This window comes from Camelus ferus, chromosome 2 (genome assembly GCF_009834535.1).
Source record: "Camelus ferus isolate YT-003-E chromosome 2, BCGSAC_Cfer_1.0, whole genome shotgun sequence".
Classification (NCBI taxonomy): domain Eukaryota; kingdom Metazoa; phylum Chordata; class Mammalia; order Artiodactyla; family Camelidae; genus Camelus; species Camelus ferus.
In genome coordinates, this window is record NC_045697.1 from 36,381,844 (window position 1) to 36,408,837 (window position 26,994).

Consider the following 26,994-nt stretch of genomic DNA (forward strand, 5'->3'; position numbering starts at 1 on the left):
TAAAAAGAGAGAAAAACAATATGGCAAATATCAAAATATTATGCTAAGTGAAAAAAGCCTGACACAAAAAGTACATACTATGTGATTTCATTTGTATATTTCACAATTTTATAAATATTGTTCTAATAAAAAAATCCATCCAGGTGGGCCCAGTGTAATCCTAGAAGGACACAAGAGGAGTCAGAGGCAAAAGAAAAGACAACGTGAAAATGGAAGTTCAGGCTACCAGTCAGGGGATGCCAAGGCAGTCTCTAGAAGCTAGAAGAGGCAAGCAACAGAACCTACCCTATAGTCTTCAGAATGAACCAGTCCTGCCAACACCTTGATTTTAGGACTACAAGACCGATTCCAGACTTCTGACCTCCAGAACACCAAGAGAATTAACGTATTGTTTTAAGTCACTAAATTTGTGGTAACTTGCTACAAGAGCAATAGGAAATTACACCTATTACTGACATCTCAGAAGAAAAGAAAGTAGGCAGAACTGAGAAAGTGCTGGGAGAGATAATGGCTGAAAATTTCCCAAACTTGCAAAAGACACAAATATACAGATACAATAAGCTAGGTGAACTCCAAACAGGAAAAACTCAAAGAAATCGATATGAAGACACATCATAATTAAACTTCTGAAAACTAAAGACAAAGGAAAAACCATAAAAGTAGGAAGAGAAATGATACCTCATCTATGGAGGAAAAACAACTGAAATGACAGTGGATTCTTATCAGAAACCATGGAGACCAGGAGGACGGAGAAGATGGCGGAGTAGAAGGACGCTCGCAGGTCACCCTCTCCCACAAATACACCAAGACCCACATCTACAGACCCACTCAGCCAACCAGAGCACCTGCGGAACTCTGAGAGAACATCGCCCTCTTCAAAAGATAAAGACGCCAAAAATCTGGTAGGAGAAAAGGAAAAAAGAAAGAACAAAAGGCAAAGCAGCGCGGGACGGGTCCCGCGGGGAGGGAGCAGCAAAGGAGGACTGGCGCTCGCTGGCTGGGTCTCCCCTCTCCAACTGAGAGGCCAGCGGGACGGAGGGGGAGACTCCGAGGCTCGGATCTGTACAGAGCAGCCCTTGACTGACAGAACTAAGCTAAACGGGCACAGAGGGTCCCCCCCGACACCCAGCCTGAGACACGGACTGGCAGCAGCGGGCAGGGCCAGGCTGCCCAAGCCTGGCGGAGGACAGGGGCGGCTGCACGGAGGCAGCCCCGGGGGAACGCAAGGGGCTGCGTGCCGTGGCTGTGGGTGCACAGGGCAAAACAACCTGGGCCCTCCATAAAACAGCAAGGTTGATGTGTTCTCGGGGAAGGGTGCACACCCCCATCTCTGAAAACCCGCGGAAAGTTTTCGGGGGAAGAGAGGCGGGGCTCAGGCACAGCCACCATATCCCCCAGCGCTGAGCACCCAGGCGGGGGCGGGGGCGAAACCTGCATCCTCACCGAAGGGCTTAGCAGCCTCAAAGGCCAGACTGAGACTGGCCTGCAGGCCGGGGCAGATATGATCCTTCCATCCTGGTCCCTCAGAGAACTTGCTCCACAAAGACAAACAAGGATCTGGGTTTTGGCTCGGAGCAGGGACAAAGCTGTTCCTCGGTCTTCCCCGAGCCCACCCGCGGAGCGCCGACCAGGGCGGAGCGCGCAGCCGCACAGAGCAGCGGAGCTACCGGCGGCGCAGGTAGAGGGAGAGCAGCGCCCCGCCTTTCGGGCAGGAACACAGCCCCTGACCGAGGTGCTGGGAGGGGGCACGACCCGCCCTCCTACCCGGCCAGTCTGCAACATCTGACTGCGGCATCCGGAGGTGCAGCGACCCGCCCGCCCACATCAGAGGAGAGCTGCACCTGACCCAGTGTTAGGAGGAGGCGCGATCTGCTTGCCGACAGGTGCTGGGAGCAGCACAGAAGAGGGCGCCAACGGAGGGCCTCTGAAAACAGCAAGCTGAGCTTCCAAAACAGGACGAAGACAGAAAGACTTCACATTAAAAACACACAGACTCCAGGAGAACACCGACAAACCCACCCCCCCCCTTTTTTTTTAAATCTGTTTTTACCTGTTCTATTTTCTATTACTCTCTTAATCTTTACTTCTTAATTCATTTCTATTTCTCTTGGGTTTTGATGTCCTGTTATTGATTAGACACAGGTTTCAAATACATCTATTCATCTCCCCCCCCTTTTTTTTGTAAAGGTTTTAAAAGGACGTCTCAACCCGATTAATACTCTGCTTCAACTCGCTCTTCTATTATTCATTATACACTGTTTTCAAACCCTCTTTCTCCCTTCTTTTAAAATTCTTTCTCTCTCTCTCTTATTTTTTTTTCTTTTTTTCCTAAGTTTTATTCCTAAATAGGTATTAGATAGATAAAATCCTTAAGGACCAAAATAAACAACTGATACTTCATAAACCACAGTGCCAGAGAGGTATGAGCAAGATGAAGAAGCAGAAAAACCTTTCCCAATTAAAAGAACAAGAGAAATCCCCTGAAAGAAAGATCAACGAAATAGACATCGATAGCCTACTAGATCAAGATTTCAACAAAGGAGTGATCAAATTGCTGAAGGAATTAAAAGAGATAGTGTTTAGAGATATAAAATATGTCAAAAATGAAATTGAAGCTATAAAGAAGAGCCAAGTAGAGTGGGTAAACTCATTGACAGAGATGAGGAATGATCTAATAGCTGTGCAAAGCCGACTAGATAATGCAGAGGAACGAATTAGTGATCTAGAAGACAGGGCAATAGAAAGCACCCATTCAGAAGAACTACAAGATAAGCAAATAAAAAATAATGAAAATAGCATAAGGGACCTATGGGATAACATAAAGCATCCCAATCTTCGCATAATAGGGGTCCCAGAAGGGGAAGAAAGATCAAAGGGGATTGAAAAGGTTTTTGAAGAAATCATGACTGAAAACTTCCCAAACTTAAAGAAGGAATCAGATATCCAAGTACAGGAAGCTCAGAGGGTCCCAAACAGGAAGAACCCAAATAGACCCATACCAAGACATATCATAATCAAGATGGCCAGAGTCAAGGATAAAGAAAGGATTCTAAAGGCAGCAAAAGAAAAGCAAAGAGTAAGTTACAAGGGAACCCCCATAAGGCTCTCAGCTGATTTCTCTACACAAACACTACAGGCCAGAAGGGAGTGGCAAGATATATTCAAAGCCCTGAATGAAAAAAAGATGCAGCCTAGGGTCCTTTATCCAGCAAGGCTATCCTTTAGGATAGAAGGAGAAATAAAGAGTTTCACAAACAAAAAAAAAGCTGCAGGAGTTTAGCAACACTAAACCCATGCTAAAAGAAATATTGAAAGGGCTATTCTAAATAGAAAAGCAGCAGGATGCTACAGAAATGAGAAACTCACAACTGGAAAGGTGATAACTCGTGAATTACAAATAAAGTAAACATGAAATTATAAAAGAAGACATACAAATCACTGAGAGTGGGAGAGGGAGGCAGGGAAATATAGAATATCTTTTTTTTTCTTTTTTAAATTTTTTTAACAGTAGGATGGGTTTGAGATCATGTTACTATCAGTTTAATAAAAACAGTTATAGTAATGGGCTAATAGATTCACAAAAAAGGGTAACCACAAGCCAAAAATTTACAAAGGAGTCACAAAAATTAAATAAAATCCATGAAAATACAAAGGAAAATTACCAAACCACAAAAGGAAGAAGAAAGGAACAAAGAGGATATACCAATTTAACTGCAAAGATAAGTTCAAAATGGCAATAAACACACATCTATCATTAATTACTGTAAATGTTAATGGACTAAATGCTCCAGTCAAAAGACACAGAGTGGCAGACTGGATAATAAAGCAAGAACCTTCAATATGCTGCATACAAGAGACCCACTTTAGGGAGAAGGACACATATAGATTGAGAGTGAAAGGATGGAAAAGGATATTCCATGCAAATGGAAAAGCCAAAAAAGCAGGTGTTGCAGTACTGATTTCAGACAAAATAGACTTTAAAACAAAGGCCATAAAGAAAGATAAAGAAGGACATTTTATAATGATTAAAGGAGTGATACAAGATGAGGATATTACACTCGTTAATATATATGCACCCAATATAGGAGCACCTAAGTACATACAAGAATTACTAACAGAGATAAAGGGGGATATTGATGGGAATACAACCATAGTTGGAGATTTTAACACTGCATTAACATCACTAGACAGATCTTCCAGACAGAAAATAAACAAGGCAACAGAGAAATTAAATACTACAATAGAAAAACTAGATTTGGTGGATATTTTCAGAGCATTACACCCCCCAAAAATAGGATATACATTCTTTTCAAGTGCACATGGAATATTTTCCAGGATCGATCATGTACTTGGGCACAAAAGAAACCTCAACAATTTTAAGAAGATAGAAATTATCTCAAGCATCTTTACTGACCACAATGCCATGAAACTGGAAATCAACAACAGAGAAACAAAGGAGAAAAAAAGGAAAGCATGGAGATTAAACAACATGTTATTGAAAAAACAATGGATCAATGAGGAAATCAAAGCTGAAATTAAAAAATACCTTGAGACAAATGATAATGAAAGCACAACCACTCAAAACCTATGGGACACAGCAAAGGCAGTGTTAAGAGGGAAGTTTATAGCGATACAGGCCTTCCTCAAAAAAGAAGAACAATCTCAAATAAACAATTTAACCCACCACCTGAATGAATTAGAAAAAGAAGAACAAAAAGCCCCAAAAAGCAGCAGAAGGAAGGAAATAATAAAGATCAGAGAGGAATTAAATACAATAGAGATTAACAAGACCATAGAAAAAATCAACCAAACCAAAAGCTGGTTTTTTGAAAAAGTAAATAAAATCGACAAACCTCTGGCCAAACTCACAAAGAAGAAAAAAGAGAGAGCACAAATTAGCAAAATAAGAAAGGAAAATGGAGAAATTACAACAAACAAAATAGAAATACAGAATATCATACGAGAATATTATGAAAAACTATATGGAACCAAACTGGATAACCTAGAGGAGATGGACAAGTTTCTGGAAACATACTGTCCACCAAAACTGAATCAAGAAGAATCTGAACACTTGAACAATCCGATCACTAGAAAGGAAATAGAAATAGCAATTAAAAACCTCGCTACAAATAAAAGTCCAGGACCGGACGGCTTCACCGGGGAATTCTACCAAACATACAAAGAAGAACTCATACCAGTCCTTCTCAAACTCTTCCAGATGATTGAAAAGGAGGGAATACTCCCAAACTCATTCTATGAAGCCACCATCACCCTGATACCAAAACCAGGCAAAGACACTACAAAAAAAGAGAATTATAGGCCAATATCACTGATGAACATAGACGCCAAAATCCTCACCAAAATTTTAGCAAATAGAATCCAACAACACATAAAAAAGATTATACATCATGACCAAGTGGGGTTCATCCCAGGGACACAAGGCTGGTTCAACATACGCAAATCAATCAGTGTAATACATCACATCAACAAGAGAAAGGACAAAAACCACATGATCATCTCAATCGATGCAGAAAAAGCATTTGATAAAATTCAACACCCATTTATGATAAAAACTCTCACCAAAGTGGGTATAGAGGGAACATATCTCAACATAATAAAAGCTATATATGACAAACCTACAGCCAGCATAGTACTCAACGGTGAAAAACTCAAAAGCTTCCCACTAAAATCTGGGACAAGACAAGGATGCCCACTATCACCACTCCTATTCAACATAGTCCTGGAAGTCCTAGCCACAGCAGTCAGGCAAGAGAAAGAAATAAAAGGGATCCAAATTGGAAAAGAAGTGGTAAAAGTGTCATTATATGCTGATGACATGTTACTATATATAGAAAACCCTAAAAGGTCCACACAAAAGCTACTAGAGCTGATTGAAGAATTCAGCAAGGTAGCAGGTTACAAAATTAACGTTCAAAAATCAGTTGCATTTCTTTACACTAATGATAAATCAACAGAAGAAGAAAGTAAAGAAACAATCCCCTTTAAAATAGCACCCAAAGTAATAAAATATCTGGGAATAAATCTAACCAAGGAGGTGAAAGAATTATACACAGAAAACTATAAACCATTGATGAAGGAAATTAAAGAAGACTTTAAAAAATGGAAAGATATTCCATGCTCTTGGATTGGAAGAATCAATATTGTTAAAATGGTCACACTGCCCAAAGCAATCTACAGATTTAATGCAATCCCTATCCAATTACCCAGGACATATTTCACAGAACTAGAACAAATCATAATAAAATTTATATGGAACCATCAAAGACCTAGAATTGCCAAAGCATTACTGAAGAGAAAGAAAGAGGCTGAAGGAATAACTCTCCCAGACTTCAGACAATACTATAGAGCTACAGTCATCAAGACAGCATGGTATTGGTGCCAAAACAGACATATAGATCAATGGAACAGAATAGAGAGCCCAGAAATGAACCCACAAACTTTTGGTCAACTCATCTTCGACAAAGGAGGCAAGAATATACAATGGAATAAAGACAGTCTCTTCAGCAAATGGTGTTGGGAAAACTGGACAGCAGCATGTAAAACAATGAAGCTAGAACACTCCCTTACACCATATACAAAAATCAACTCAAAATGGATTAAAGACTTAAACATAAGACAAGATACAATAAACCTCCTAGAGGAAAACATAGGCAAAACATTATCTGACATACATCTCAAAAATTTTCTCCTAGAAGAAATAAAAGCAAGAATAAACAAATGGGACCTAATGAAACTTACAAGCTTCTGCACAGCAAAGGAAACCAGAAGTAAAACCAGAAGAAAACCTACGGAATGGGAGAAAATTTTTGCAAGTGAAACCGACAAAGGCTTGATCTCCAGAATATATAAGCAGCTCATACGACTCAATAAGAAAAAAATAAACAACCCAATCCAAAAATGGGCAGAAGACCTAAACAAGCAATTCTCCAAGGAAGACATACAAATGATCAAAAGCACATGAAAAAATGCTCAATATCACTAATTATCAGAGAAATGCAAATCAAAACTACAATGAGGTATCACCTCACACCAGTCAGAATGGCCGTCATTCAAAAATCCACAAATGACAAATGCTGGAGAGGCTGTGGAGAAAGGGGAACCCTCCTACACTGCTGGTGGGAATGCAGTTTGGTGCAGCCACTATGGAAAACAGTGTGGAGATTCCTCAAAAGACTAGGAATAGACTTACCATATGACCCAGGAATCCCACTCCTGGGCTTGTATCCAGAAGGAAATCTACTTCAGGATGACACCTGCACCCCAATGTTCATAGCAGCACTATTTACAATAGCCAAGACATGGAAACAGCCTAAATGTCCATCAACAGGTGACTGGATAAAGAAGATGTGGTATATTTATACAATGGAATACTACTCAGCCATAAAAACCGACAACATAATGCCATTTGCAGCAACATGGATGCTCCTGGAGAATGTCATTCTAAGTGAAGTAAGCCAGAAAGAGAAAGAAAAATACCATATGAGATCGCTCATATGTGGAATCTAAAAAAAATAACAAAAACAAACAAACAAAAACAAAGCGTAAATACAGGACAGAAATAGACTCACAGACAGAGAATACAGACTTGTGGTTACCGGGGGGTGGAGGGTGGGAAGGGATAGCCTGGGATTTCAAAATTGTAGAACAGATAAACAAGATTACACTGTATAGCACAGGGAAATATACACAAAATGTTATGATAACTCACAGAGAAAAAAATGTGACAATGAGTGTGTATATGTCCATGAATGACTGAAAAATTGTGCTGAACACTGGAATTTGACACATTGTAAAATGATTATAAATCAATAAAAAATGTTAAAAAAAAAAAAAGAAAGAAACCATGGAGACCAAAGGAAAGTGGCATAATATTTTAACTGTTAACCCAGAATGCTATATGCAGCGAAAATATCATTCAAATGAGAGGAAATAAAACTATTCTCAAATTAATAAAAACTAAGAGATTCAGTCATCAGCAAATCTATTCTAAAAGAATGGCTAAAGGAAATTCTCTAAAAAGGAAAGAAAAAAGAGGAACTATTGAAACATGATGAAGAAAGAAAACAGTAAGCAAAAATATAGGTAAATACAATAAGCAATTCTTCTTGAGTTCTTTAAACTGTGCTTGACGGTAGAAGCAAAAATTTTAACACTGTCTGATTCAGATCTAAACGTATGTAGAAGAAATACTAAGATAGATTATATAAGTGTGGGAAGGTAAAGGGAAGTAATGAGAGGTACCCAGCACTGCTCTTGCCTGTGTCCTCTTGGGTCACACCACTTTCCGTATGCGTTGCTTCAACTTCCGGTGGTGAGCAAGAGGGCTGCCGCAGAGTCAGGAGGTGCATCAGTCCTGGGTGCTGGGGGAGGAGCGTGGGAGGAAGGGAAAGTATGCCTCTTTCTGGAGTCTCTCTTCAGAAACAAAGAAACCTGACCAAGAGGCCCCAGTAAGGGTTTTCTTTCACCTCCCCACTTCTAAAGCAATCACTGGCAAAGGAAGTAGTTGGTATTCCAAGACAGGTTCGATTTAAGTCTTGGACTGAGCTTTGGTTAGAAAGAGTGCTGATGAGTCAAGGTTAAATAAATTGGCCATGATAAAGATGTTACCTGTAGATCTAAAAGGTGTCTTGATTCTTACATTTGTCCCACTACATCCTTAGAATTTGTTTGCTTTTCCTGCGCGTGGATTCAACTCTTCTCTTTCTGCAAACTTCTGGGGGGCAGAGGGTGGGGAGGGGAGTGGAACCTCACCTGTTCCTTTTGTAATTATCTTAGGCTTCTCTGGAGCTGGCATACAGTAATGGTAAGCACTGACTTTAGAGCCAGACTGCTGGGGTTCAAATATAGGCCCCATCACTTCCAACCATGTGTGTCACCTTAGGCATGTTATTTAACCTTGTTCCTCTAATACAACTCACCTCATAGAGATGTTGTGAGAACTAAGTTACTATAAACAAAGTGATCAGAACAATACCTATTACAAAATAAATCCTCTATAAGTGTGTGCTATTATTATTAAATGGCATCTACTGTTTTGGCATGCCCAGCATCCCTTCCCCCTTCTTTTCACAGATGTTTCAGTTTTCCTTTGAAGAACTACCCCTCTGCCATGCCATATGATCTTGGCACAATTCTCAGTCGGTATGAACTGCTCCCAACCCCCACCAGGGAAGAGGTGGGCACAAGGCCCAAGTTAGGCCAATCTTACCTTCTCCCCTGGGTCTGAGTCTGAGGCAGAATGACTCAAGATAAAAAACAGTTAAAATTCAGTCTCTCTGGTGTCAAGACCTTGAAGAGGCTTTTCCTGAGTTCTTGCCCCCTAGACCCCTGGAACTGTATAGTTTTTTCCAAAATCTGATTAACAGTCCTTCTTTTGATTTTGTTGGTTTTCCAATCCCCTTTAATCAATTCCCTTTTTGCTGAAATTAGCCAAAATTGATTTCTGTTGTTCATGTAACCATTATGTTGGACAATAGGCCTCCCCAAATTAAATCATAAAATAACTTTATTTTTGTCTCTTATTGACTCTTCATAGCTCTTCATGAACCTAGCTCTTCTCTGGCCCCTGCTTACATATCATATAACTTAAGACAGTGGCTCAGAAGTCAAACATTCTGGGCTCAAATTCTAACTCCACCCACTGCTAGCTATGTTACTTAATGTTTCTTTGCCTTAGCTTCCTTAATCTGTAAAACAGAATAAAAACATTCACCTTATTGAGTTATTGTAAAACTTAAATGACTTCCCAAATGTAAAATGCCTGGAACTGTGCTTGCCACATAGTAAGTCCTGAAAAATGTTAATAGGGCTGACGGCAGTCAGTAGTGGCCCAGTGAGGTTGCCCTCCTCACAATCCATCACACTAGGCCCTGACCATTCTTGTTTCCAAATCTATGTTCATACTAGCCCTCAATCCTTTTCCCAATCCTTCAAGACATCATTAATTCATGCACCACCACTTCCACAAGGCCCACACTGATCTACAAAGACCACGTTAACCTGATACTTCACTTATAGGAATTATAATCTGAAGCAGATGCACAAGACTTGATTTCATACCATTCTATTGTTTTGTAATTGTACCTCTGTGTAGATCATGATTACCCCAACAAGAAAAGTGTCCCTTGAAGGCAAGAATTATATTTTATATTATTTTATATCCTTTATATTATTTAGTCCACAGTAAGGCTCATAGTAAATCCTTAATAATTAACTTGGAATGGCCTTCTGAGCAGCTAAAAATATTTCCAATCACAATTACTTCTGGGTTTGTAAGGGTTGCAAGCCCTTAGGTCTATGTTTTAGTATATATGCTGCCAAAGCAAAGACATGGCTTATGTTTTTATTGTGTGTATAAGCATAAAACAGACAAGGTACAGAACTTTCTCTTCTCTTCCCCCACTGGCCAACACACACTGGGTAGCCAATAAATGTTATTAACTATCTATAAAAAAGCTGAAAACTTCAGAAGCTGCAATTTCATTCTAAATAGGATAGTTACTGTTAAGAACGGAAACTATAATGCTGAAAGGTGGTGTTTTGTTTAGAACTTTAAAACGTGGAGATAAGGGAAATATAAACTCAGACAACTTTTTCTCTTCTAATGCATTTTTTTCTCATAAGAATTGCAGATAAAGGACAAAGTAGAAAAGATAACTATGGTATCTTCTTATTGTCATGTTTCTGGAGAAATGTTCTTTTATTTTTGGAACTCTGCATAACATAAAGAACCCCATCTTCTTGCTGTGATTTCTCCAATCCTGTGAAAAAGTATACAGAGAAATAAAAATTTTTCCCACTGATGCCCAAGAGGATATAGTTTCCATATAAAAAGATGGCACTGTTTCAGAGCAATGTGGGCAGTATTTGAGTCATGTGGAAAAGTCATCTGGGAAAGAGAAATTGAGTAAGCCTAGCCTCAAGTCCATGTGAAGCTGTCTGTGAAATGGAGATGCTTAAATTGACTTACTTAGCCAACCCTAGGAACAAGCTTATATTCCATCTAAATAACACCTCTATAAAGTTCTGCACCTTTTGGCTTATATTGTTTAATGAAAATGGCTATTTCAAAGTTAAGAACAAATTCTTTTATATAAATGCTACCCACTATGGATTTTTCAACCAGGCTAACTCTTCACTGTTTCCTTTCTGCAGGAACACTGTAGGCAAGAAAGAAAAGGAAAGAGGGAGGAGGATGAAAGGAAAAAAAAAAAAAAAACAAACGTATCTTACTGGGATTGTGCGAGACAGCCGGGTGCAACCATATTCCGATTCTCCTCCTCAGCCCGGAGTGCAGTGAGCTCTATCATGTTAACCATCACATCATTGGTGTGGCCCGGAAGCTGGGGAAGCACTGAAATTATCTTCTCTACCAAGTTGTCCCCATGATGTCCAACTGCTCCTGTTTAAGCAGACAAGAAAATACGAACTCACAAAATGGGAGGAAAAACAAGCTGGAGTAATGTTTTGTAATACCTCTTCTATCAAAAACAACATACATTTTTAGTTTCTGTTACACAAATCAATAACACAAACCTAACATTTTGCCCTTAGTAACACTAATTAAGCTCACAATTACCTAGACAACGTATGTCTTGTATGTTGGATTTAATGGTCCCTGAGGACAGGCACTGTGTCTACTCTGGTTACTACTATATTCCCAGCCCCTAGCATAGTGCCTACACGTGGTAGACCTGAATAAGTAGTTAATGAATAAATAAATAAACAACATTTGGTCAGTCAGGTAAATGGTGTCACAGTATAAACTCTCCTGAAATTTTAGAGCAAAAGAGATTTTCTTTATTTTACAGATGAAGATCTTAAAACCCATAAGGGCTTAGAGACCTGACCAAGAAGAGCAAATCTCCCCTTTGCTAGAAACTTCATAATGGCAACTGTTTATCTAGTTCACCCTCTACCCACCATGTCTAGTAAGCAGTCTGGTAGCTAGGAGGCTCACTAATTATTTGTGAGATGAAGGAAAGAACAAAGGAATGAATGGTAACAGTTTGCAGTAGTAGAAGCATTTATAGAGTGTTTTCTGTGTTTCAGGCACTGTTTTAGATGCTTCACATATATTAACTCTTTTAATAATAAATGAATAAACTAAAATTAAAATTCAAGACCAATGACACAGTTTAATATTTTTTCCATGAGACCAAGTTATCTTTCCAAAACCCATCACTGCATGGAAGACATCATTCCAACAATGGGTGGGACTGGCCAAATCAACTTGCTTTAATCTGACCCACTTCAAATAAATTATTTTACTTCCAAATGTCTCTCTATTTTTTTTTTTGCCATGTCATATTAATTGGACAGAAGAACTGGGTAGAAAAGCCTAAACCAGAAATCCATGGAATCGCTGTCATCGCCATCATCATCTTTATCACAATAGTTAATTTATTGAGAGCTTATGATGCACCAGGTATTAAGTTTCATACTGTACTTTAATTCTTAATACACTTAATTCTTATAATGACCCTAAAAGGTAGGTGTTATTATGCTCATTGACAGAGTAGAAGACTCAGTTTAAATAACTTGCTTAAGATTACATATGCTGTAAATTACAGAGGAAGAATTCAAACTCAGGAGGCAGATAACTCCAAAAATTCTTTATTAAAAAAAATCAGGCCCATAAAAGTGACTTGAAACAGAGCCAACATGAGTGCTTCTAAGGTGGCTTCTGATGTTAAAGAAAAGAGCCCTTGTCTTACCACTAAAATGTTCATTAATTAGGTCTGGAAGGAACCATGTCTTATTTATGTTGCCTATGGTTTATGGTCATCTCCCTAGCACTCAGACTACAAGCTACTCATTAAATACTTGCTGAACGAATGCCCAGTGACTATATATGTTCCTGGGATCAAGGGGAGAGTCAGAAGTCTCTAAAAGAATCATATCTTTAAGCCTGGACTGGATATACTAGTATTACCCCATAGCATCATGAATTTCTCTGTTCACTAGTATCCTCCTCATTTATTTAAAAACTTCCACTCTTGAATTTAAATTACTTGATGTCTATCCACAAATAATGTAGATATAGATATTTATCATAGGTTGAGATAAAAAAAAAACAACTAAGATGTGTAGTTCCATCACTGAATACTCTGCCTGTTGCTAGTCATGGCTATATTCTTGCAGTGCTTTCTTCTTGGTCAGAAAGATAAATTATCAAGACTCTCCTTGTATGTAAAATGTGTCTGTAGTTTAGAAGAATACTGGCCAATAGGATGAAATACAATTCCAAGTTACGAAATCTCACAATGAATTTCTCCAATGAAAACTACCCAGTTCTTTTTAATCATGTACACTTAAATATTTTATATAACCCATTCTTTCAAAAATGTATGCTCAAATCTTAAAGAACATTAAGGAAATAAGCTGAAAGTCCTTTTCCTTGAAATAAAATAAATTGTATTTTAAATAAATGAAAAAAAAAAAACACAACTTCCACTCATCACTACAGTAACTTTCCTTTGAACCTGGTGCCCAAATTCTGAGCCCTGCCCACAAGCTACTCTTATTTTTTGTCGGCTTTGCAGACACATGGCGCAAACAAGTGGCCTATATGTTCTGCCTTTCTTTTCTAACTTCTTTAGCCCCTACAATCTAGCTGCTACTCACTCCTCCTCCTGATGCTAAAAGCAGGGGTCTTTGGCAAGTCTCAGTTTATTAAATCCTCAGTTTAATGAAATTAAATGAATTTAATGAGTAGCTTGCAGTCTGAGTGCTGGGGAGCTGACCATAAACCATTAGTTAAATTAAAACTATTGACTACTCCAGTCCTCTTGAAACTCTCTAAATATGAGAAGTCAGGACATGGCATTCTTATTTTTCCTTAAGGTTTAATAGCTAATAGTTATTTTTACAAAACCAAAGTACATTTACATCCTTAAAATATTACATACTAACATTCTAAATGTTCAAAAGTAGAGGATTTTTTAAAATTATGGCATATTCACTGAAGCAGTTCTCAAGTTGTGATTTTTTTATATTCTTCTATTTATTTACAGTTTATAAACTTTCCATGGTGAGCATACATTCTTGTTGTAATAAGATAAAAAACTATGTTATACACACATACAAATACCCTAAAATTTTACCAAGGGTTATCTTTGAATGGTAGGATTTTGGATGACGTAAACTCTATCTAAACTTCATTTTATGACCAGTATTTTCTACAAGAAGCACATGAGACTTACCTAATTAGAAAAATAATTTACATCCTATCAGAAACTGTTGAAAATATTACATAAGAGAATTAAGAAAATGCCACATTTACATGACCAGGATTACTCAGCCTCTTAGGTTTAGTCAAAAGGAATGTATAGCTAACATGTTCCATAATGAAGGATAAAGCAGGTATGGACTTTCAACTAATTGACCTGCTCTTCTGTGAATACAGTTTCTCACATGTCCAACTTTAGAGGCTTCAATATTCATTTTTAAAATTTAATTAATGCTATTTACATGACTCAAACATAAACTAAGCATTTGGGGCTTCTCAACGTCACAGTAACTTCAGATTCTTCTTTCATGAAATGAATAAAATGCTGACATTTATATCACACTTAAATTTTCAGAGAGCTTATTTTTTCTTTTATTATAGGGACTTTAAAATATTATTTAAGAAGCTCAAGAGTGGAAGTCAACCAGAACCCAGTTATTTCTTCCCTGTCCCACTGTTAATCTAGCCAACAGCAACGTAGTCTAGTCTGGCCAGAGGATAGTTTATTTCCCATTGCCTTCTTTTCTGAAGGGGCTGTAGGAAAGAAATTGGGGACATTGGCTCTAGTGGTCCCATCTTCCACTAGTTCCTTGTGTAATCTGAGGGAATTTCCATAAATGTGGTGTTATTTTACCAAGCTAAAAACTCAAGAGTTTTTCCAACTGGCACCTAAATATCTTCAAGCCTTAGTATCTGAGATCCTAAGTTAAGCTAACTGCTTCAAAGGCTAAACATTTTAGTTAACAGGACCAGAAAAATACCAATCCTGTATGACCCTGTGGATCATATGTGAATGTGCTTGTGCTTGCTAGTATCATTATCCTAAGGCACATGACCTCTTCATTGCCTCACTTGCACGGAATGAAGTAAGAAGCAAGAATTGAGGAGCCTTCACAAGATCTCAGTCAGACTGTAGAAGGGCTCAGAGATAAATACACAAGAGTCTTCTCTACATTTCACAAACAGGATATTCTGGGGTTGTGCACAGTGTCCCTTTGTGTTGAGACAGGGCTACTGGACTCTTGGAATTAGTGTATTAAAAAAACTCACTTCCTAGGGAACTATATTCAATATCTTGTAGTCATCTATAATGAAAAAGAATATGAAAGTGAATATATATGTATGACTGAAACATTATGCTGTACACCAGAAATTGGCACATTATAAACTGACTATGCTTCAATAGAAAAGAATGCAAATTAAAGAGATAATAAAAATTTAAAAACTCCCTTCCTTTCTGATTCCCATCATTCTTTCCCAAGAATCTGTGACTGTATTTCATTATTTTGAAATGTTTCAGTATTTATAATGACATTTCAGTACTGTAAGAGTAGAATATTTCTTTATTACTCCTGATGTTTCCTTCTATGTAGAGGGACAACAAATATCCCAACACTCCTGAGACTGCTTCACCTTCTTCAATCAATCACTTTTCCTTGGGCCATCTACTTGTTCTTCCTAGGATAGGTTCTGCCTTTGGGAAGAAGAGACTTGCTCTGGTCCAGAGTGTGTAAACTTTTCAACACTTGGATTTGGCATTAAGAATCTTCATTCATGTTCTCTGCTCATGAATATGATTTTACTTTTTAATCTTTATGCCTTTTTCTTCCTTTCTTTATTTAAGTGGCTGGAACCCTCATTACAATGTAGAATAAAAGTGAATGACAAAAAAAAAAAAGAATCTTTGTTAATGTTCACTGTATCCATAATAAAACTGGTGTTTTGGCCTCTGCAACTCTTTATCTCATAATCAATTGATTCAGAATCTAGATGGGGAAAGGAGCACTAGTTATTAGATCCCCTCTAACGTTACCATTTCTAACACTACCTCACATCAGTCAAACCTAGTACAAAGAGGATATATTAAAGCAGATGCCACATACCAGTCAAAAGCCTGCTTAAGTTTGCCATATACCAGGTAGAACTTTGAAGGGACAGGGTGGGGAAAATCATAAGGCTGTAACTATAAAAGTTTATTCAATAAGTAACTTTCCCCATACAGTAATTTTAGGTAAGAGAATCACATAACATTCATTATGTTGCCCCTACCTTAAATTTCTCCTACATTCCCTTATTTCTGTGAATGGATTCTGAAATTGCCCAAGCTAGAAAACTTGGAAGGTCTTCAAATCCTTCCCTTAATGCGCTTAGCATTGTATCAGTCACCACTCTATTGTCTCAGTTAAATACCAAACTACTCCTCTCTTCGTCTTCCTATTATTGACTCAGTATAAATTCATATCATTTCTTACCTAGATATTAAAATAGCCTCCTGATCAATCTCCTAGCCTCCAGTATTTCATGCGTTTTTCCCAAGAAGCCCATGGCTCCTAGGCTGGGCTCCTCCATAGATAGATAGGAGGGCTGAATTTCATGAGAAATATTGTAAGTTTATGCTTTTTTGTAGATAGTCCATAACTTTGATCAATTGATCAATAAAGTTCCTTAATTTCAAAAGAGTTAAGAATCATTGTCCACCACAAAGTATAAATTAGAGTTGAGCCAACAGATATCAGTGTTATTCCTCTTTACAGGCTTTAAGCATACAGCCCAACTGGTGAGCAAATTAACAAACTATGCCACATCTATATACCTGAATATTACCCGTAAATAAGAAGCAATGAACTACTGATATAAGCAACAACATGGATGAATCTCAACTGTATTATACTGTAAGTGAAAGAGGTCACTCAAAAGGCTAAATACCATATGATTGCATTTATATGATAGCCTTGAAAAGGTAAACTCTAAAGACGGGAAATGGATTCATGATTGCCAGGACTGAGGGTGAGAGGAGAAACTGACTACAGGAGCACAAGGGAATTTTTTGGAGTGATGGAACCATTCTTCCATCTTGATTGTAGTAGTGGTTACATGACAATATGTTGTTTGACAAAACTACACACTATAAAGGATAAATGGTGCTATATGTAATGTACTTTAATAAATTTGACTAGAAAAAAAGGCAAACAACAACAACAAAAAGACCCACCCCATCACCCCTCAAATTCCTATCTTGTAATCAGTAAATCCATCCATCACATTATCTACCAGAGAACTCATTCAACAGGAAATCTGTACATGCACTTTTCCTCCTTAAAAACTTTTTCTGACTCCTAACTGAGCATGAAAGTTAAGGCCTTTGGAACATGTCCCCAGTCTCCTTCCTCATCATCTTCATTACCCTTACTTCCTCATCTCTTACCACTCCCTCAGTCATTCATCCCAACCCTGAAGCACCTTAAGCTCTAATAAAAATTATCTTAAAAGAACTCCCAGAACAACCTATGCTCCTTCTTCTATCTCTGCAAGCATGGGGAGCTTTCAAAAGAACAATGAATGATTCCAGCCTCTGCCTAGACTCATTTTTAAAAATCACTTTCTGGGGTGGTTTAAATGTGAGAACCACTGGTCTAGAAACTGGCACCCCTTAAGAGAGTATTTGTACTTAACCACTGTGAAGGCACATAGCATTCATACTAGAATTTGCTAAGCTTTGTCTTCTTCATTAGACTCTGAGTTCCTCATAGACAGGAGCTTTTACTTTTTGATCTTTATGTCAGCACTTCTCAAACTTTACTACACATTCAAATCACCTGAGGATCTGGTTACAACACAGGTTCTGATTCCTAAGTCTAGGGTGAGGCCTGGGATTCAGCATTTTTAATTTGCTTCCAATTGGGCGTGAGGTTGCTAGTCCCAATGACATACTTAACAGTGAGGTTTCATGTCATTATCACCTAGCACAGAGACTGCAGATAAAAGCTGCTCAGTAAATATTTATAAAATGAATCAAAATCATCCAGGTCATTCTTTACACTCGCTTAAGTAATCAAAATTGTAGTGATCTTGCAGGATCATATAAAAGAAATATTTCACTTACTCCACTTTTTTTTCCTCCAGGTATAACAGAATATAATTCCTGACAACTAGTTAATTCTAACCAACTCTCATAACAGGTCAAGTAATAGAATTCTGCTGGGTTATATGTATGGCAAATTATTCTTGTATTTCTGTTCTTACTCTTATACTTAGGGGGGAAACATACATTTAAAAGAATAAAACATTAAATCATTTTAAAGGCATATAATTAATCAATAAAAGTACTAATAAACATTTTCCCCATTATGTACCAGGCACTGTTCTAGGAGCTAGATGCATTAACTTATTTTACCCTCTCAACAACCCTCTGAGTGGGTACTATTATTATCCTCATTTCATAGATCAGGAAACTGAGACTATTAGTTACAACTTGTCCAAGGACTTATGACTGGGAAGGGGCAGAGCTAAGACTACTGATACTAGCCACTCATGTCTATTACACAAACTAGATAGTAGTAGCAGATTCCATATATTGTAATCCCCTCACTCCTTACATATACGATCCTGTATAATGTAAATCTGATTGTGTCACATCACAGCTCAAAACCCTCCACCTTTCCCATCATACTTTAGCTTTTAACCTAAGTCCTTACTTCATCCTACAATGCATTCCTTCTGCCTGTCTGTCCAACTTCATCTCCTATCACTGCCCTCCTTGTTTGTGGGGCAAGCTGAAGGGAGCCATGCTGGCCTCTACTGTTTCTCAAACATGTCAAGCATATTTCTTCCTCAAGTCCTTTGCACTTGCCATTCCCTGGGTCTTACAGGTTCTACACCAAGACTGTCACATGGCCTACTTCATCTCTTCTTTCAGTTTCTGCTCAAATGTCACATCCTCAGAGAGGTCTTCCCTAGCTATGCTATCTAACATGGAAAACCTATCACTTTTTAATCTCTTATCTACATTAGTTATATATTGAATGAATGAATGGACACATGGATGGATGGATGATTTCACATGTTTCCAACAGCACTTTAAGGTAGCTATTTTACCATTCACAAATGAGAAAACCTTCAAAAGCCTCAATGAGGATCAAACAGCAAGTAAGTCACTAAACTAGGACTTGGAGTTATTAGACTGGTCTGGATCTAACACCAGCAATCTAGTCAGAGTCTTATATGGTTTCTCAGTTGTGTTTCATAACTATGCTTATTTTAAACAGTATCCTCTGGACTCTAAAATGAAGATACTAGTTGGTTATTTTGCATTTGGTGAAAAATCACATGGAAGAGAAAAGACTAAGTCACTTTTCTGAACATTAAGGCAGCACCAGAGTCCAACAACTGTTTTCAGTCTCTGAAGCTGCTAGCTTCTGGACACCATATTAGTATTATCTCTATTATCCTGGTTGAGGAAAGCCTCCAGATGAGAAAGGTTATGAGCACAGGCTCTGGAGCAAACTGCCAAGGTTCAAACCCTGACTCTGCCACTTACTAGCTTGTGATCTTGGGTGAGTTACTTAACTCCTCCATGTCTCTGTTTCCTCATCTGTAAGATGGGAAAAATTATAAAAGAATTATTATAAAAATTAAAGAAGTTTATATATGTAAAATGCTGAGAAAAGTAGTATGCTCTCAAATGTTAGCCATTATTAATTGTCTCAAAATCCAAGAGTTTAACAAAATAATATAAAACTACACCTTAAAGCCAATATAAATGTACCATTATATCATAATCCTCAGATTAAGAACCACCCATTGGATTGGGAATTAATCTTTAATTGAATGGATTTAATTTAAAACTAAATTACATGAAACTAAAATTTACATGAAACTAAAATTCAGGAGAATTGAACCAAGAAAGGAAATTTAATTCCCAGAGTTACCGCCACTGCTATCTTTTGATCTTGAATGTGTAGACTATCAACAAAGCACTCCAGTCGATCTCAAGAGCCAGAAAAGAATGGAAAGAAAACCAGATTCAAATCTTTTAGAGATTCATCAATCATGTCTACCTTTTCAATTGCCCCTTGAAACAAATCAGAAGCCAGAATAGTCCATGGTATGTTGTATTTAAATCCCCTACACAAACATGCCTGAAGCACTCGGCAGGAACGCAATCTTCTGTGTGGTCTAGACATGGTAGAAGTATGCCAAAATCATAGTAACAGACACTGGTGGCCATCTACTTCTCAAACAACTATAATAAACTTTCTATATTTTTAAGCCCTGAGAACAAGGCTTCAGGGGAGCAAGGAACTTACCTATCTTGTTCACCACTGTTCCCTAGACCTGGAATAATGCTTAGCACACAGTAGGCACTCAATAAATATTTACTGAAAATAAATAAAACAACTATTAGACAATGTGATGTTACTTTCAGCAAAGATGATGACAAAAAGGTGAGAAATTTCTCTATATTGTATGCATGATATTAACACTGTCAAATATTTATGAACTATTGGAGGTTATTTTTGTTAGTGCCAATTTTACATCTAAGAAGTATACATAAGCATATAAGTCTTCTAATGGTAAATCAAGGATGGCATCCAAAATATTTAACAACAAACAACAAATTAATATACTATGCATATAATTAACATCTAAATCAAAAACTAAAAATATATTTCCTTTTGGTCACTATATTAAAACTGCTGTCTTGTAATTTAAACTGAAATTTAAACCATTCAAGTCATTTCAGTAATTTCCAATTACCTGTTGATTTTTTAGAACTTGTTGGCATAATCTGCTGCAGCTATCCCTGGCTAAACAATGCCCCAATGTAAGCCACAACTTGATGTAAGAAACCACACCAAATACTTGTAAAAACAAATTCTTATAACAACAAGTCATGAGAACCCCAGCTCTTTGCTCTTTGTGCTTCTTGCATCCAGGACACATCAGTAAACAATTTGAATATGATGATCAGCTATGGTCCTGGACACCAGAGCCTGGACCAAGGTCGAAAAGCACTCATGCCAACAATAATGCCCCCAACACCATGTACTCTACGCCATCCAATTTTGGGCCACCCGTGGAGCAAAGGACAAGTGCTGCACCTCTACAACCATCACTAGCAGCATGAACTCTCTCCACTGCCTCAGAGCCCTCAGCACCTCTGGGGGTCAGCTGTATCCACACCAGGATGCTCCTAGGCCCTATCACGCGCCTCCACAGGGCAACAGTACTTGGTGACTTGTGGTCTCAACAAGCAGAGAATTTCTCTTTACTTACTATTACAGGAGCATTTTAGTATTTAAAACACAAGTTTGACAATACAGCTATGTACCACTGAAAATCAACCCTGAGGATTACCAATATGGAATCATAACACTATGTTGAAACATCTCTGACACAAATCAACCATAAACTGATCATTCAGAAGATAGTTTGGAGGGTTTTCCAAAAGGTATTCATTAAAGACTTCAATTTATAAATTATTAGAACCACAGTAACAAATTTGTTCCAATTAGATCTATCCTCCAAAGTCTACCTTTCATCAACCAGCAATAATTCTGATCCTTTCTGAAGAAGAGTATGTCATAATTTTAAAATGGGAAGTAGTTCATGGACCTTTTCTTGGCTACAGTATGCCAAAGGTGATTGGTTTCAAAGGGGACTACAAATCAAACTTTGTTCCATGCACCAGTAGATTGGCAAATGTGCTGGGCCCCAGGGACATCCCCTTATCCCACCCACTCTGGCTTCCCTTTATCCCCTATCCCACCAGGTCACTGCTGCTGCCACAGGCGACCTCTCTCCACTCGGGAGATCTCAACCAATGTGAGCTCTGACATCCTGGGCCTGGTCAGTGCTTTCCTCCATGCGTGGACAGCTACCTTGCTTACCCCAGATTGATGCTTTGAAATTCAACTATTCAGGAAGGTAGGAATGAAGCAGAGCCCTTATAATTTTAAAGGTACTTGGGAAATACCTCAAGGAACTTTAGAAAGTTTCATTCTCATTGCGTTATTATCACCTTGTATAATTCTCTCAGCATTCTACTGAAAATAATACTTACATGGTTCCTCCTAAACCCTTGACAAAGTAGGTGAATTTTTCTTTCTCTTTTTACCTGTTGCCTTGAATCTATCCAGAGAAACCTCCCATTTGCTTCTTTTGAACAATGCCCCTCTCAATATTAAATATTCTTTCACTTGATCTCCTGTACCTAAAATGTCTTCTCCCATACCAATCTGCTTACTGAGTACCTTCACTAATTTAAAGAAAACTCTGGAAGCCCACCTACTGACAGAGGATCCTAGACAAATATGAAGTGAGGACTTTAACAACACAACACTAACAACTCTGACAATTCAGAAAACAAAAGATGCTGACCTTGGACATTAATAGAACGTCGGAGCAATCCTGTCACATCTGGTGTATTATTAGATGTTTATGGGTTTTTTTTTTTCAGTAAAGAACAACTTCAGAGCCTCAAATCTTCATTCTTGAAATGGTAAATAACACTTAACTCACCTAATTTGTTGAGGAGATCAAATAAGGTAATGTGGAAATGATTTTTATCCATTAAATAGTCACATAAATATGATTAGTTAATATTACTATTTCTTTCCTCAAAAATTACTGTGGGCTCAAAGTGTCAAATTTTAGAATATTCAGAAGATGTGTGCCTTGCTGCACACTCACTGCATTTGTGAATAACTACTGATGCAACTTAGGAGTCTCAGAAATATTTTCAATCAGAAAAAATGAGTACATTAGCCTCAATGAATATCCAGTTGGCAGCAATCTTTCATTTACCTGTTCATTCATCCATTCATTCAAGAAATATTTATTGAATACCCACTATTTTCACGGCACTCTTCTGAGTGCTAGTTAATATACAGGAAACAAAATAGAGCCCTTTCCCTCAGGAGCTTCCATTCAAATGGAAGGAGACAGGCAACAATCAATTAGCATGTTAGGAAGTCATAAAGACAACGACAAATAAAGTGGGGTAAGGGGTTGGACAGTATCTAAAGAAAGTGGTCAGGGAAGGCTTGTCTGAGGAGACGTGAGTGGAGATTCGAAGGAAGTGAGCGGGAAAGCCGTGTGGACACCTGAAGGAAGAACACTCCCCGCTGAGCCGCAGAACTTCAAAGGCCCTGCGGCTGGGACACAAGTGGCGTGTTGAGAAATGGCGAGGCGGCCAGTGTGCCAGGAAACCAGTGTGTGAGGGGAGATCAGCAAGAGAGGAGCTGGGAGAGGTACACACAGGCAGGTCATATGCGGCCTTGAAAACAAAGCTAAGGAACTTGGATTGGATAGTGGGTGTGATGGGAGGACTGTGAGCAAGCAAATAACATGTCAGTTTTGTGTTTTGATGGGGTCACACAAGAAACTGCAGTATCTGTATGTCTTTTGTGCTTCTTTAATATTATTTTTAAAAACTATTTGCATCCTCTACTCTGCTGTGACAAATGGTGCCTTGAGACTGAGCAAAATGAATCCTAATATTTTAACAATGGATTTGGCGATACAGAGGCCACTGGTGATCTTGACAAAGGATGTTTCGGGTGAGTTCTCAGGGGGAAATAAACCTAACTAAAGTGAAGGGAAAATTGAAACAGATGACTGTAGAGATAGCAAGTATAGACAAATCTCTAAGTTTGCTGTAAGACAGAGCGAAAATGAAAACGAAGTAGGAGGAGCCCAAGGGGTCAAGAAAGGATGTGGTCCATTCAGTTTGTATGTTGATGGGGGAAATCCATAGGAAAAACTTTTTTGAAAAATGATGACCTAGAAAAGAGGGAGGGTATTTGAAAGAGATAAACCTATGAGAGATGTGAAAACGGAAAGGATGTAGTCTGCAAGGGTGGAAAAGTTGGCACTAAATAGTACCAGGGAGAGTACATCTTCTCTAAATATGAAGGAAAGAAAGAAAAATATGTAAGTACAGATGTAGAAAGGTTGGTAGATTTGGTGATGGGAAGACACAGAAGTTTTTTACTGGCTTATATTTTCTCAGTGATAAAAAAGCAAGAAAGCTGAGGGGTGAGTGTGGGGAGGGAGATCTGGAGGGAATGACAACTTTGTCTTTCTATGTGCTCTTAGTTTCTAAATCATTCCTGACTGCTTCATTTTATAAGCTTTTAGAGGGCAAAAGCTATGCTTACCCTGTTTTTTCTGTATTTAGAAGAGCCAGATACAAGAAAGAGATGCATGATATGCAAAGGAGTAGTTGCTATGATGCTGGACAGTCAGGACATTAAAGTTTGCCTAACTGGAGTCCGGCAGGGTGGAGGAGGACACAAAAATATGTGACCTTGATTAATTATGAAACAATATGTCATATTTTGGGCAGAAAGAAATAGAAGTATAAGCAGTATATACCTCACACCCAAAAACAAGCATATACTTATCAGGTGTTTTTATTCGTCTAACAGTTCGGGAGTGTTTACAATGATTACTTTTATTTAAATCACACTTACAGACTGAACACCTGACTTTTTTCCAGTGACATGATTAAGCTTACATCTCAGTATTACCATTTAGCTTACTTTCTATTTTATGACCTGAAAATTAATCTTATAAAGTCAAAAACTGCACTTATTGTGGTTTTTTAACTTCATTCAACTTTTTTTTAAAAAACTTACTGAAGGTAATGCTTACCAGTGTCAGCTTCCTGATTATTCTCCCTGAACCTGAAACTTCCCAGCCTATACTACCAGCAGCATTATATCTACCTAATTAAAGAACAATAAAGTTGATCTTTGAAAATAAATGCTCATGTCAAGTATCATAAAATGTTTTTCCTTCACCTATTTTAAGGGTAACATTTGCTACTAATGTGTATAAATAATATATTATTACAACTTGGGATTATCTACCCAATCCTCAATAGAACGAGAGCTAAGAATAAATCAACAAACATTTGAAAATATTTTCTACAATTCTATTTAATCTCATTTTCTAGTGAAATTTCACTTCAGCCTCACATATTAACACTCATTTAAAGCAACCTGAAACTGAACTAACTGTAATATTTTCATGTTTTGTTGTACAGGTTCCCTCCACTTGGTCATCTGTTAATACTTCAACAACTTAAAACCCTCTTATGAAGGATTGTTGAGAATACTGATATCTACACATTTCTGAAAGGTTGCCAGATGGACATTTCATTCTCCCGATGTCAGCGTAAGTGTTTCCAATCACTGGGCTAGATGCAGTTGTTTTGTTTAATAGGGGGAAGTGCACATTGAGGATGTATTTACCCATTACAGAATTTAACAAATTGATTTTAATTGCCAACTTGCTTGTCTGTATCTACCTCCAGACAATAAACTGTGGGATCAAGGACTGTGTCCGTCTAGTTCTTCTTTAAATCCTCAATCTGACACATAGGAAGAGGTAAATAAAATATATGCTGAATCAGTGAAAGTCCCAGCACTTTGGAGCCCTCCATAGAAACGCCACTTACCTGTGAGATCCAGAGTTCTGTCCACAAAGACCACTGATGCCCTGCCTGTGGCAGTCCTCCTTCTATTTTTGGCGGGAGCAAAATTGGCCAGATCTGCAGCGATGATTCGACTGAGGGAACCTACAGCAAAACACTCCTCCCGTACCCCTAAATGCTCACACAGGGAACTGAGGCCTGACACCAGACACCTGATCTGCAGCAGCAGCTCAGGGGTCAGGGCAGTGGCATCCACCTCACCCAGGCTTCCTAGCCTCCTCTTGTCCGGTCGGGCACTGTTGAGGATTTGCACATCCTGGGGTAACAGTGGGAAAAGAGAAGCAAAAGCTGGAGTCAAGGCAAGGTGGGGAGCAGCAGGAGCGAGTAACAACGGGACGTGTAGCACCTCAGCAGTGTAGTTCATGTTGCCCATCCACTCGCACAGTTTCTCCTCCAGTTGCTCAAACACCGGCTGCTGCCCTTCCAACTCCGCCGCTGCCGCTGCCGGCACGTGATTAGCCGTGAGGTGGACTGCGTGGTTCACAGCCGTGACCACCACACAATACTGGAAGTGACTGCGGCAGATGATGCCCCTTAGGGTCTCCACGGTCCGGCCTTTCAGCAAGCAGCTCAACACAAACACCGCCTTGGGCTGCTCGGCTCCGCCACCAACTGCGGCGGGCTCGAACTCCCGCAGGTAACACGCAGGGCTCCCCACGGCCTCCAGCAGCCGCGAGGCTCCGCAGCCCCAGTGCAGGCTCTCGGCGCAGGCGGTGTCCAGGTAGACCACAGCCCGTTTCACCTTGGCCAGCACCTGCTCCCAGGCCTGCTGCGTAAAGGACAGAACGCCCGGGGTGCTCATGGCTGGGGATTCGCAGACGCAGATGCCGGTACTTCTCTCAGAACTTAACAGCTTCCGGGAATTGGGGTCCCCGAAAGTTTGACAGTCAACACAGTACACGTGGGGCCGCCTCTGATTTGTCCAGGCGCATTCTGGGCGCACGACAATGACGTCACGGAGCCTGATTGGCTAGGGAGGATGCCCGTCGCGAAAGAATGGTGAGATCTGGGAAGAAATGGGCGGGGCCACGGGGTCCTGGGGCGCCTCGAAAGTTCCCGGAAGGAAGAAGGAGCTGGTTATGAGATAGCTGAGGTATTTTTTTTTCCATCTCCCTCCCGCTCAGATGCTGCTCCTTGAGTAATCTCAGGGATGATAAAACCTAATTCGAAATTTGATATTTTCCCTTGAATCTGAACATATCTCTTTAAGAGGACAGCCACGTTGCCCAGCTAAACTAACGGCAGCCAGAGAAGACAAAAGCAACCGACTGCTGTGTGATGTTTTATAGTTTATATATTTCTATCACATACATTATTGGACACAAGCGTCTAACAAACATACCAGTTTCACCTACACTTTCTCCATCTTCCCTCATCTCATAGGCACCAAATCTTAATCTGCTTCAAAAATCTGGAATCCAGCCCTTCTCCCTATCCATGCTTGCTGTCACTGCCTTAGTCC

General features: G+C 38.9%; 1 protein-coding gene across 3 annotated transcripts in view; it reads right to left on the bottom strand.

Moving 5' to 3' along the window:
- SCFD2 (sec1 family domain containing 2) overlaps positions 1 to 26,504 on the bottom strand; it is a 358,054-nt gene extending 331,550 nt beyond the window's left edge. The window contains exons 1-2 of one of the 3 annotated variants that reach the window (XM_032497377.1): positions 25,497 to 26,483; positions 11,254 to 11,422 (exon numbers count right to left, since the gene is read on the bottom strand). In XM_032497377.1, the coding sequence (XP_032353268.1) occupies positions 11,254 to 11,422; positions 25,497 to 26,334 (1,007 nt within the window). In that variant the 5' untranslated portion in view covers positions 26,335 to 26,483. Of the gene's footprint in view, positions 1 to 11,253; positions 11,423 to 25,496 lie in introns of all 3 variants that reach the window. The other 2 variants (XM_032497373.1, XM_032497380.1) reach the window with 2 other exon arrangements.
- Positions 26,505 to 26,994: the final 490 nt, after the last annotated feature.